Source organism: Austrofundulus limnaeus, unplaced genomic scaffold, assembly GCF_001266775.1.
Source record: "Austrofundulus limnaeus strain Quisiro unplaced genomic scaffold, Austrofundulus_limnaeus-1.0 Scaffold42, whole genome shotgun sequence".
Lineage (NCBI taxonomy): Eukaryota > Metazoa > Chordata > Actinopteri > Cyprinodontiformes > Rivulidae > Austrofundulus > Austrofundulus limnaeus.
The window spans coordinates 1157077-1169707 of record NW_013952444.1 but is presented as its reverse complement, the minus strand read 5'-3'; the positions used below and the strand labels follow the sequence as shown (position 1 = coordinate 1169707).

At 38.6% G+C, this 12631-nt stretch overlaps 2 protein-coding genes across 2 annotated transcripts in view; one reads left to right on the top strand and one right to left on the bottom strand.

The window, feature by feature from the left end:
* The window catches only part of LOC106516896 (guanine nucleotide exchange factor VAV3), a 63043-nt gene extending 58881 nt beyond the window's left edge, over positions 1–4162 (bottom strand). The window contains exon 1 of the mRNA XM_014007485.1: positions 3825–4162. Within this exon, the coding sequence (XP_013862939.1) occupies positions 3825–4028 (204 nt within the window). The 5' untranslated portion in view covers positions 4029–4162. The remainder of the gene's footprint in view (positions 1–3824) is intronic.
* Positions 4163–7455: 3293 nt separating this feature from the next.
* Positions 7456–12631, top strand: part of dcaf8 (DDB1 and CUL4 associated factor 8) — a 10579-nt gene continuing 5403 nt past the window's right edge. The window contains exons 1-10 of the mRNA XM_014007483.1: positions 7456–7711; positions 8239–8314; positions 8413–8508; positions 8732–9366; positions 9717–9857; positions 9984–10078; positions 11329–11439; positions 11534–11664; positions 11909–12016; positions 12100–12230. Coding sequence (XP_013862937.1) covers positions 8278–8314; positions 8413–8508; positions 8732–9366; positions 9717–9857; positions 9984–10078; positions 11329–11439; positions 11534–11664; positions 11909–12016; positions 12100–12230 — 1485 coding nt within the window. The 5' untranslated portion in view covers positions 7456–7711; positions 8239–8277. The remainder of the gene's footprint in view (positions 7712–8238; positions 8315–8412; positions 8509–8731; positions 9367–9716; positions 9858–9983; positions 10079–11328; positions 11440–11533; positions 11665–11908; positions 12017–12099; positions 12231–12631) is intronic.

The following is a 12631-nucleotide window of genomic DNA, read 5'->3' as shown; positions in this document are numbered from 1 at the left end:
AAAGAAAGAAAGAAAGAAAGAAAGAAAGAAAGAAAGAAAGAAAGAAAGAAAGAAAGAAAGAAAGAAAATATTTAAATTTTCATCCTACTTTGATATTAATGAGTTAAAACAGCTTAAAACACAATTATTTCACATAGTTTTATTTTGTCAACAGTTTTGGTCAGAAGTGCAGTTTTGTTTCTTTGTGTCGTTACTTTTATCTCAGCACACCACAAGTGAAGCACGTTCCCACAGCTGTGTGTAGGAAGGAGAAACAGAACATCAAAAATACATCTATGATCAAAGACGACGTCTCTTAGAATAAAAATTATACAAAATGCAAACTATATTCAATGGTAATGCTAATAAAAGCATGTTTGCATTTGTATTGCCACAGTGGTGGGCAGCACTAATCTAAATATTAGTTGCACTAACCCTAAAGCACTAACTCAAATATTTAGGTCCCCTAATTCTAAAGCACTAACACACTGAAAATTTTAGCAAAAGCTAATTCTAAAGCACTAATATAATCCAGCTGACACATGAAAAATTCCTCAAAGTCAACATGAGACAATGTTTACTGTGTGCAGAATATTGTCACTTACTGCCCTTGGTGGGCCAAATTGGAGTCACCCACAGGCCACATTTGGCCCGCTGGCCTTGATTTGACATGTAACCTTGTAGATAAGTGGCACGCAAAAATGAACAAAATGTTTGACAGCTTTCACCTTCAACTGTAAACAATAATGTTGATAAATAACATTTAAAGACTTCAGTTAGTGCTTCTAAATTTAGCCTATAAATTTAGCAAGTGCTAATCCACTAATGAATTTTTAAAAATAGCAAAATCCCTAAAGCACTAATCAAGAAATTAGTTCCCTTATTAGTGCTTTTGTGCTTTAGGGGAACTGTGCCCACCACTGCATACAGAATACTTCGTTTTCAAATAAATGCTAATATGTATGTAAGCACAAACACATAAATGATCATGCTCCAAAACCAAAACATAATAAAAACTTGAATTCATTAAAAACTTAGATTCTGATAAGCACTTACAACAGTCCAGTAAACTGAGGCTTATTTAACTTTGTGACTAACAAAAACAAACTGAACTTTAAAAAAAAACAAATTCTTGCAATTAAAATCAGAGCATCTGTTTGAACACAGACCAACAAACCAATTAGAAGAGAAAACATTACATTTGGGTTTACAATCAGTAAAGTAATGCTGCTATACTATACAAGCATTATGTTTAAAACAGTGAAGGTGAGGCGCAAGCCCTGAAAACTGAAAGTGAAATGTAAAAGTTTAGCCGTGAGAAACCAAACCTTCCACCTTCTGTTCTGGTGTCACTTCTCTGTGACAAACACACAGGTCTGTGACAGACAACAAGCCGCTGGTGTTGGGCTGGGATTTGCAGTAGAAGTTGGACTTGTAAAAAAAAATGCCTATGTGAGTTTTCAAACAAATATTAAATGACTTATCTAAATAGTGATTAAGTGACACATTGCAGCAAAAACTGAGTTTTATGCAGATTCTCAGAAACAGATAGGCTACTTTTTAATCTCATCAGCTCATCGTGGAGACGCCTGTAATCGCCCCCATCGGCCCCTGGGGCCGTGTTAGTCTGCAGAGGAAGTGCCTGAACATGATGGCTGTGCACCAGCAGCACCAGCAGCAGCAGCCTCTTACTTCTGAATCCAGTCACGTCTCCGACGCACACTTTCTTTTTCACATATTGGTAGAACAAAGCATGTCATCTCTGGACTCGGATTACCTCTGAAAACCTTGCATCTTGGTATATTTTATTTTCATGATTAAGCTTTTTTTTTAATTTAGCAGCATCAGAAATACTAGAAATTGTCCTTTCAGGGACAAAACGCAGATAAAATAGTTGGCACGATTTCACTTATAATCTATAGATTGGAATTTGCAACAAGGTTCAAAATGTTTGGCAGAACATGCCACGTTTTTGGCAAAAGCACGCTGCGTTCCTGCCCTCTGAGTTATTCCCTTCAAGCCCCTGTTTCCATTAAGATCATAGCTTAGCAGGGGACAATGAAAATGCCACTTACAAATCTGGAGCTCACTGACACACATGGCTTTCTTGGTCGTACTCATATGGCCTACAGCTGCAGGCCATGAGACTCCATTGTTTGGCCTGTTATACTCCAGACTTGCTTTCATGTAAAGAAGATAAAAGACAAGAAGACTCCACTGACGGAGCAGACTGACCACTGCAATTCATAAACACTAATCTGATCATGCAAGCATAAAGTTCCCCCCTTAAAAAAAATTAAGGCAAAAAAATTATAATAAAACATTATGTGTGGCAGTTTGTGTGAACATTTTTTAAATGGAGGAATCTTTGAAGAAGACTTGTTATTTTACATCTAGTCCTTCAATTGTGTCCAAACAGAGGGTCCTTTAATAGTACGGGATTGTCGAATTCTTAAAAAAAGCACATAAGATATAATCTCTTGTGCACGCATGGTGCACAGGAAGTCTTGCTCAAACAGACGTTTGAAATTATTAGTGAATATTTTGGAAGCCTCAACTACTCATCCTGTCGCACATCTGCTTCAGTTACATCTACCTTTGTTTTGTTTTAGTTCATCTGAACATTATTTCTGGGAATAAGTGATTGAAACCAAACAAAAGAAAAAAATATATTAAAAGGCTGTTTTAGAGGAAACGGGAAAAGAATAAGTCACCTAATGTCCAACTATTTTAGTTAGTTATTTGGCTTCAATTTCAATCCCAAATTGTAAGTTTCCTGACCAACGGGCGGATCAAAGTCAGGATTTTATCAGATCTCTCCAGTGGCGGCGAGAAGAGTTACTGAGTTTCTCAGGCTGAGGGAAATCCAGCATGACTCATGTGAGACCTTCAATTTGCAATTTGGGGAGTTAAAATAAAAAAATGAAAGCACTAAAAGTGTATTTTTCTTATTATAAATGTTATTTAATTAAATTATCCTAATTATTATAAATGAAGTTATTTTGTATGGATTTTAGTGACTCTGGCAAAGTGCAAAAGCAGTTCCTGGACTCTGATACACACTAAAAACTGCTGGGTTAGTTTGATAACACTCTGCTGTGGTTTTACCAATTATTAGTTCAAAATGTTAAACCCCAGTAGTTGGGTTAAATGACTCATGTTTTACAGTTTATATCAAAACTGACTGGACCTCGGGTTTGGTACAGCTACAGAGAGATGCTAAAACAACTTGCAAGAAGATGAAAATAAGGTTCCTCAAATAACATTAGTTTGTGCAGTAAGCTGACTCTAACCCGGGTTAGCACCAGCTAACTAGCTCCAACCTAATGAACTGTTCTTTATAACTTCAAATTTTAGTAACTCTAATTCAGCAAATTTCAACTTAATGTTGAAAACTGAACAAAATGGGTCAAACGGATTACCCAACCCAGTTAGGTTTAAACCTGCTCAAGCCAAAGTTTACCCACAGCTGAGTTACAAACTGTGTTGCTTTAAACCCAGCAGTTTTTAGTGTCAATAAGTCTTCACAATTTAAGAGTCAAAACTAAAATCACAGCAACAGAGGAAGAAAGAAAATCCCAAATAGACTTTTTAACTTTAACAGTGTATGAGTGTTACTTTTTTTGCTGGAGATGCATGTGCCAACATGAACCTTGCAAACTGGAATTCAGTTTGGGTTTGTTTTGTTGATCTTCTTGATCCTTCACAAACCAGACATGAGTCATTGGTTAGTGCAGAACAGAACCACTTGTTTATGCAAAAATAAACAAAAAATAATAATAATGCGCATTAAATTGGCATTAACGCCTGAACGTGAGCAGCTTTTTTTGAGCTGACAGGTGTACCTGTGACATCTGCGGCCTGAGGTTGATCTCCTTCAGGTTGATGGTGTCGGGTCGCAGGTTGTTGAGCAGCTGGCACAGCAGGACCCCGTCCCGCAGGGTCTGCGCCAGGTCGAACACCTGCGCCGTGTCCGCCGTGACGCGGTGGTTCGCCGGCAGCACGTTGCAGCCGATCAGCCACACCGCACACTGCCTCCAGTACTCCATCTCCGCTGCAGATGTGAACAGCTGGCCGGGAGCAGAAACGTACCAACTTGGAGCTTGTTTTAAGTCATGGCAGAAGCCGCTCCCTGAGCTGCGCGCTGCGCTCCAGACCCCAGCACCGCCTGACTGTGGGTGGGGGGACGACTGCAGCTTTATGAAAACTGCCTCCCTCCTGCGCACATGATGTGAAACCCCCCTGTCTGACTGAACTTCCCCTTCCTCCTCCTGTGTTTTCGCCGAGGTCGTGTTGAACATCTCTTGCAGAATTTACCAAAATAAGTGCTGCAAACTGTTTCTTTCAAGACACAAACTATTTTAACTGTCATCAGAAAGCTGCTAAATTATTGTCCAATGCTTTGTTGTTGTTTTTTTTACATAAAGATAAAAGCAAAGGCACATCTCATCCGATTTCTAAAATCAGAACAATATTTAATGATATATTTAGTTTAACAGTTTGTGATTCCTCACAACCCGGAAGCAATAAATATCACTAATTTGTTGGCAATAACCTCCTTTAAAAGATATAAAACTGAAATCATACATGAAAAAAATGAAACATGTTATCAAATAGTGCCGTTTTAAGAGTTAAGCATGGCTTTCCAGATATATCTAGTGCAACATTGAAATGCAGGTCCACACTCAATGTAAACAAAGCACATGGCTGAATCTGCTAAAACTGCTGGAAGCTGGAGTCATGTGACAATGAGTCACTGTTACATTTATGTTTAAGTTGTTTAATTGGCAGTAAAAAACACAATTGCATTGATAAATTAAATAACACAGTCATTGAGTTTAAACTGTTTTACTTTGGCAGGCCTCTTATTGACATTCCTTTTGTAAAGGTAAACAAACTATGTCCTGTTGCATCTCAGTAATCCAGGTAAAAAAATCAAAAAGAAAAAAATTGTATAGGTCTTCTGGACGGGTTCTTCTCTAATGAAACGTTTCGTCTCTCCTCCAAGAGACTTCTTCAGTCTGAGAGTTTCAGGCAAAATTCAGGCTTTTAAGCACTGCCTCCATGTGACTGATACTCACATCACATGGCTATCGTTGACACCTAATTAACACYTATTGTTAACAGGGGGTGGAGTGATACTGGCAATAGCTGCACTGTAAGAGGGGGACAACTGAAAACGGAGGCCTCCACCTCTGTTTAATGATGGACGTTCTTTTAAACAATAATTGGTAGCTTTACCTTTTTTGTGTTTCAGTGTTTCCTTAAGTTGTTGATTTAAATTGTAATCACAACAAAGCATCAGTTAAAATGACTAAACTATAATGTTCATTGTTTGCAGATACTTACCTCAGTCATTGTCTATTTTCCAACAGGTGTGCACAGACAAAATATTCCCTGGGGGTTTGGGCATTACTTATTGGTTCTGGGACCGTACCATAACAGTAATGGTTAAATGGGGGGTGTTTTGGCAAAACAGTACTTTTTATGTTAAGTCTAAAGTAATTATTGGATTCAAATGAACCATATTCAGTTTATTTGTTTGTAAATATTTGTATTGTTATTTTATTTGTATTTAATGCATGCATTTAAGTTATATTTTTCGTATTTTTTGCAGGTTGTCTTATTTTCTTTTCCCCTGGAAATGGTTTTTCCCCCAATATAGATCCACCTGTAAACAAACCAATGTAATGAAATGTTTGGTGATTCATTTGTGGGCTGGTGCCACCATTAAAAAAAAAACTTCATCTGAGTTCAATCTAAGTTTTCATCATTGTTCCCGTGTGGGTCCCACCTCCATGACCGCTCGACCACCATGACAAGTCACATGACTGACCTATTAGGCTGGTCTTATTCTGTGTACAAATAATGTTTGACCTATTTTCAGTCACTTTGGCTGTTTCTGTATAAACAAACATGCCAGGTGGCATCATGGCACAAATTTTGCTAACAAATTTTTAATTCAAGGTGAAATAAGCCATCAATATAAGAACATTGTGGTGCATTTAGCACAGATTTTGGTATGTGCAAAGGAAATGGTTCCCTCCTAGTTTCTCATTCATTAGGCCTACTAATATCCCATGAAGGTGACTAATCTTTGCGGCATGTTTTCTGGGAAGCTGTCATCTTTATGTTTGACTGTCATGAGATGGCGAGGGATAAAGATATCTAACAGAGAAAGTCATCGTCCAGCAGCAGTCACTGCTGAAGAGCCTCTGATATAAACACAGGAAGGAAGCCAAAGGGTCGTCACGTCACAGCTGAAGTCAGACAGCCAGATGTTTCTGGAGACTCCGATCAGGTTCATGAACTTCATTGTGCACAAAGGCTATGCTGAAAACTTTTAAAAAATAAACTTAGGAATGTAAGAAACGATAAAATAATAAAACAAGCATCTATATACATTTATTTGTTTGCATCTTTACTCTGCATATAGGTGATGCAAATTCTGAAGTAAATGAGACTTTGTTCACCAGCTGAACTGGTAATTTAACTGGCCTTCTAGTCGTCTGTCTAACAAATCCTTAGCTGATTACATGTTAATTGTTTTAATAATTATGATTAATAAAGGTTGTTTGGGAATCTCTACCATTAAAGCCCAATTACAAACGAGGTGCAACCTTTGACCACATCCTGCTGAAGTGTATGATCTTACAGTTCAAACTATTTTTAATTTAATTTTGTTTCCTTGTGATATTTTCAGTGCACTTGTGGCTCCTTTCACGTTTTACAAGTGAAGATAAACGTTTCAAGTGAAAAGGAGGATCTCCTGATTCAAACTGGTCCAAACAAACAACTAAACCAAAACAGATCAATAAGTCCAAACTTTCAAAATAAGTTGGTGTTGTGTATTTTGGTTTTGTAACTTTTTATACTTGTACATGAATTTGCTGTATTTTTTAAACAAAATGTGCTCATATCTCTTCAGTTCCTTCAAAAACATTGTTTTATCCTTTGAAATTTGTTGTTCATTGTACTATTTTTGCCTTCCAAGCCTACTTTAGCTTCAGCATTTTGGCTATTTTAAGCTTTTAGCTAGCCTTTAGCTACATTTAGCTTGTGTATTATATACTTTAGCTATATAGCCTTAGCTACTTTTAACCATTACATTAGTTGTTACTGTCTTGTATCTTTTTGCTACTTTTAGTTAGTCTTTTGCTACTTTTTGCCTTTTAGCTAGCATTTTAACATTTTTTTGGCTAGTGTTTTGCTCAATTTATTTAGCTAGAGTGTAGAATTTTTTTTTCTAATATTAATGTTAAATTTTTCATTTAGTTTTATTTTGCTGTTTGACTTTTTTGTTTCAAATATGAATGAAATTAAGGATTAAACCAATACGAAAAATGTTAATAATAATTTTAATATTACTTTTATTATTGTTGTTGTTGCATTTTGCGAACTTCCGGTTGAAAATATAAATAAATAAATGCGCAAAACGGGCGAGCTCTACACACCGGAAATAGAACCAAAAAAAAAAAAAAGACGGACCGTCAAAACATAAACAGAGCAGACAACCTTGTGTGAGTGAGCGCAGCTAGCTCGGATTGTACTTTTTACAAAGAAAACAACAAAAAGCTTCATGCACGCCGTGCCCATGTCGAGTGTTTCCCGTCAGAGAAGTCCTAGTTGAGGCACTTAGCTCGTTCGCTGAGCGGTGAGGTGGGGGAAACAAATCTGCAATAAAGATTAGGACTAAACTAAGAAGTACGCCTCGTCGGGCCTTCGAGTAGAGGTAACGCTAGCCTTGCTAGTTAGCAATCGAAAACAACACTTGTGTGTATTTAGAAAAGCAGCTTGTTTAGCAGAACTAAACAGCTGTGTGTGTTTTAGTTTCGTTTTTTTTGTTATTGTTAGCTACACATGGTATGCTAGGTAGCTTTAACTCTATAAAACCAGCGTCGCGTAATTGAGCAGACGCAGTTTTGCAGAGGACAGTTTTGGACACCACAAATAAGACTGTGGGGCCACTGAATCGGCCAACAGGAGAGTTATTTTACGACTTTAGAAACTGCGATGTAAATATCATATTATTAGCCTGACAGCTAGTTTAACAGCTAGGTTACCTAGCTGTTCTACACTGCGCAGTTTATGTCAGGTCACTTTGTTTTGCTCGTGTGGTTGGCCAATAAGTGAACTTCTTTGTGTGTGTGTGTGTGTGTGTGTGTGTGTGTGTGTGTGTGNGTGTGTGTGTGTGTGTGTGTGTGTGTGTGTGTGTGTGTGTGTGTGTGTGTGTGTGTGTGTAAAAAAACAACCTTGTAGTTTCTACTTTGGGACGACGCAGGACTAAGCGACAGAAGAATGGCAGAGAATGACGGCAAATCCCCTGTGCTTAATGGTAAAGTTTCAGTGCTAGATAATGTAGCTGTAAAAGTTTCATAGTATTTTTTTATATATATTTGAGAGCTCGTCATCAAGAATGTTTGGGTTTATTAGGTGGCTCCGAAGACAAGGAGCCTGGAGAAGATCAACACAAAGAGGAGGATGCTTCTGGAAGCAAAGAGGGACAAACACAGTCTTCCTCTGAAGACGGTAAACTTCTTTTTGTTGATCAAATTGTTACCAGGATTGTGTGAAACTGTTAAAACCAAGCTTTATTTTAAAATATAGTATTTAATTATTATTAAAGGCTTTATAAAAATCATGATGCAGTGAATTGTATTTTTATCCCTTGCATATTTTAATTTCAATGTTTTCCTCCGTGTATCTTTACTGTCCCGAAATTAACATTTTGCCATTTCCTCTTAATTTTCAGCTCCCAAAGAAACAACAGAGACATCTGGAGACAAACCTATGCCAGATGTGGAAGGGGAAAGGGGGACAAACAGAGGGGAAGATGAGGACGAAGATACAGACAGCATGGATGGCAGTGGACTGTTTTCTTTAACTGAGGATGGTGACAGAGAGAGTGAGAGAGCCAAAGAGAAAGATGGTGCGAAAAGGGCAGCTCGGAAGAGAAACAGACCCGGCGGTGGCACCAACCACTCCTCTAGCTCGGAGGATGACGACGACGACGACGATGACGAAGGGGATCAAAAGTATGACGACGACGAGGATGACGAAGAGGCTATGGAGTCCTGGCTGGGAGCAGAGCTCCACGACCTGCGTGGCCCCGTGTGGCAGGCCGTGCCCTCGCTGCGCTCCAGGGAGATCGGTCGGAACTCCCACCAGTTCGTCAGGCGCGTGTGTGGCTCCCGTGGCCTCGTGCAGAGGCTGGAGCTCCAGGGGCGCCTGGAGAGGCACACGGGTTGTGTCAACACGTTGCACTTCAACCCGTCTGGCACACGCTTGGCATCGGGCAGCGACGACCTGCGAGTGGTGATCTGGGACTGGGCCGTCCGCCGTGCCGAGCTGGAGTTTGACAGCGGACACAAGAGTAATGTCTTCCAGGTAGTGATGATTATTTTAAGAATTCTTTTCCTAGAGTTAAGTTTTTGTCAATTACGGTGATCAAGGAAAAAAAATGAAGATACTAAACTTTATATATCAAATCTCCCTCTACCTGATAAATGGGCAAATAAAATATGTAATGTTTTGGCAATGAAAAATCCTTAGAACCTGGGGCAAATAAGTCCTTTTTCCCCATTTATGCTTTATAAAATCTTTGCAACTAGAATTGGAAAAAAACAGGAGATGAAGAAATTGTTTTTATTTTAAAATCCAAAATGATAAAAACTGAAAACAGAGAATGAAAATGTGTTTTGCAAGATAAGTATTCTCTGTGAACTTGGTTTCCACAGGCAAAGTTTCTGCCTCACAGTGGGGACTCCACCTTGGCCATGTGCGCCCGTGACGGTCAGATCAGGGTGGCTGAGCTCTCTGCCACGCAGCGGTGCAAGAACACAAAGCGGGTGGCGCAGCATAAAGGAGCGGCGCACAAGGTGAGCGTGTTTGCTCAAAAATTAGAAAATGTGTTCAATGAATTTTTAAAAAAATGAGGGGTAGCTCAAGACTTTTGCACATTACTGTATAGTCTCTCATGAGATTATTATTATTATTTTAATCAGCTGGCTCTGGACCCAGACTCGCCCTGTTCGTTTCTGTCAGCTGGAGAAGACGCTGTGGTGTTTGGTATCGACCTGCGTATGGATCGTCCTGCCAAGTAAGTCCTTTCATGTTGGGTCTATGTAGGGCAAAACTTGTGGTCAGAAATAAATCATCCTTTTTTAATAATATTAAAAAAAACTCTATCAAACTAGAATGCACCGCTCTAGAGGTGGAAGGGGGCGGGGAGTGAAGCGCCTCGTTTGGATTTAAAGAGACAGCCTTAAAACGAGTTGATATGAGACACTTCAGAAAAGAGAGAGGCTTGTGGAGTTACAATAAGGAGGAGCTCAGACCAAACCACCTGATATAGACCCCAACTGAATGATTTAAATGTGAAAAGGGATTTAAAAGCATGTTTCCTTTAAAGCTTTATTTGAGTCAAGTTTTCATGCTAAAATCATTATAAAACCTAGTTAAAAAGTACATTTTTATCAGAAATTTACTTTGTATATTGTTATTTTGGCAGACTCAAAGGATTCTGTGCATTCAGGCACACATATTAAATTTAACTTTGTTGTTTCATAATTATCTTTGATGAAACAAATGCAGCTGCCATTTCTTTTTCCTCATTCACTCATGCAATTGTCACATATCTAAACAGTAGGGGTGCAACGATATAGAAAATTCACGATTCGGTTCGATACTTTAGTCTCACGGTTCGATATTTTCTCGATACAAAAAAGAGAAATTTCCATGCCCGTTTTAACTTGTAATTTATTTAAATTAATTATGAACAGTTGTTTAACCTCAAAAGTACAGTTTTAAATTAAATGTTGCTGAAACAGCAAGTTTCTCAGTGGATCTGTGCTCAAAAATGCAGCCTAGGTGGAGTAGTCGAACACAGATCCACTGATCCTTCAACACAGAGCATCTTCAGAAGACAAGTTGATGAAATTAATTTTAAAAATCTGTATTGTTCGATACAAGTGTGTATTGAACCTAAAGTACTGTTCGATACGATTCGATACAGGTACATGTACTGTTGCACCCCTACTAAACTGTTCCGTTTCATATGGTGCATTTATTTTGAACGTATTTTTGATAACATCCTTTTTTTTATTTTTGACAAACTGAATGAGCTAAAGGAAAAGTTAATGCTGACAATTTAGCTTTTTATAGTTTGAGCTTAAGTATTTCCCCAAACTCAAAATGACTAACAGGGTTTTTAAACTCCTCTTCGTTATAGTTCTCCTTTTGCCATTTCTAGATATTAGAAAATACCTATTTATACCATCGTTGTTTTCTTGTGTTTTTATGTTTTCTTCAATTTAAACTCTTAAAGTATTTTGTTTTTCTTTATGACAGTAAACTGGTGGTTGTGAAGGAAGGAGAAAAAAAAGTTGGTCTATACACTATCTTTGTCAACCCAGCCAAAACACACCAGTTTGCTGTAGGTGGGAGAGATCAGTATGTAAGGTATGAACTCTGCTGCAGTTTCTGTGTAAAACCAAGCGTGTGGCATTTGAATGTTTTTTTTTTAATCACTTTTGTTTTATCTTGCTTTCTTCAGGATCTACGACCAGAGGAAGATTGATGAAAATGAGAACAACGGCGTACTGAAAAAGTTTTGTCCCTCACATCTGGTTTCCAGCGAGTCGAAAACGAACATAACCTGTCTTGTGTACAGCCACAACGGCACAGGTGTGTTCACTTCCACAGTTGGTGGCAGGTTTTAGAGGATGTTGAAAACTGTGAGATCTCTAGATGATGTTTACTTTGTGTATCGATTTAAAATTTCAGCCTTTTCCCCCTCTTATGTCAGTGAGTCAAATCGATGTCCCTCAATAAGCTCAGCTGTCTAATAGTTGAATGTCCAGGACAATTTCTGGCTTCATGGCGCTAAAGGGAAATTTTAAAACCCGTTTCATGCTTTCTGTCTTTTTAGAACTCCTTGCTACTTATAATGATGAAGACATCTACCTGTTTGATGCAAACCACAGTGATGGGGCAGACTATCGCAGGAGATATAAGGGACATCGCAATAATGCCACAGGTAAGGCCCTTACTCTGCAGACTTTAGATTAATAATAGTGTCATTTTGAGTTTTTGTTAACTCGGACTCTGCTGTTTTTTCAGTAAAGGGTGTGAACTTCTACGGTCCATGCAGCGAGTTTGTGGTCAGCGGCAGTGACTGCGGTCACATCTACCTGTGGGACAAGAACTCTGCTCGCATTGTCCAGTTTATGGAGGGGGACAGAGGAGGAGTGGTAAGTGGGGCTGGGAATGTGTGACCGAATGTTGCAATCACTTGGAATTTTTTGAAAAACATACATTTTTAGGTCTAGTGGTTTTAAGGGAGTTTCAGTCCATTGAAGTGAGGAAATGTTAGATAAAAGTTTGTCATAATTTACTTGTGGAGCTCAGACAAAAAAGGTTTACAAACAAGAGACTATGCTGCAAAATGTGTCCGGAGCCGCAAAACATGCAACAACTGTGATTATCAACTGGTGGCCTGTGGGCCACTTCAAGTTTGTTGAATTGGGGCCTTTTCGTCAGTGAGGGTGACATTATAAAACTAAAAATACAGTGGTTTGCAAAAGTATTCATACCCCTTGAACTTTTCCATATTTTGTCACATTACAACCACAAACATAAATATATTTCACTG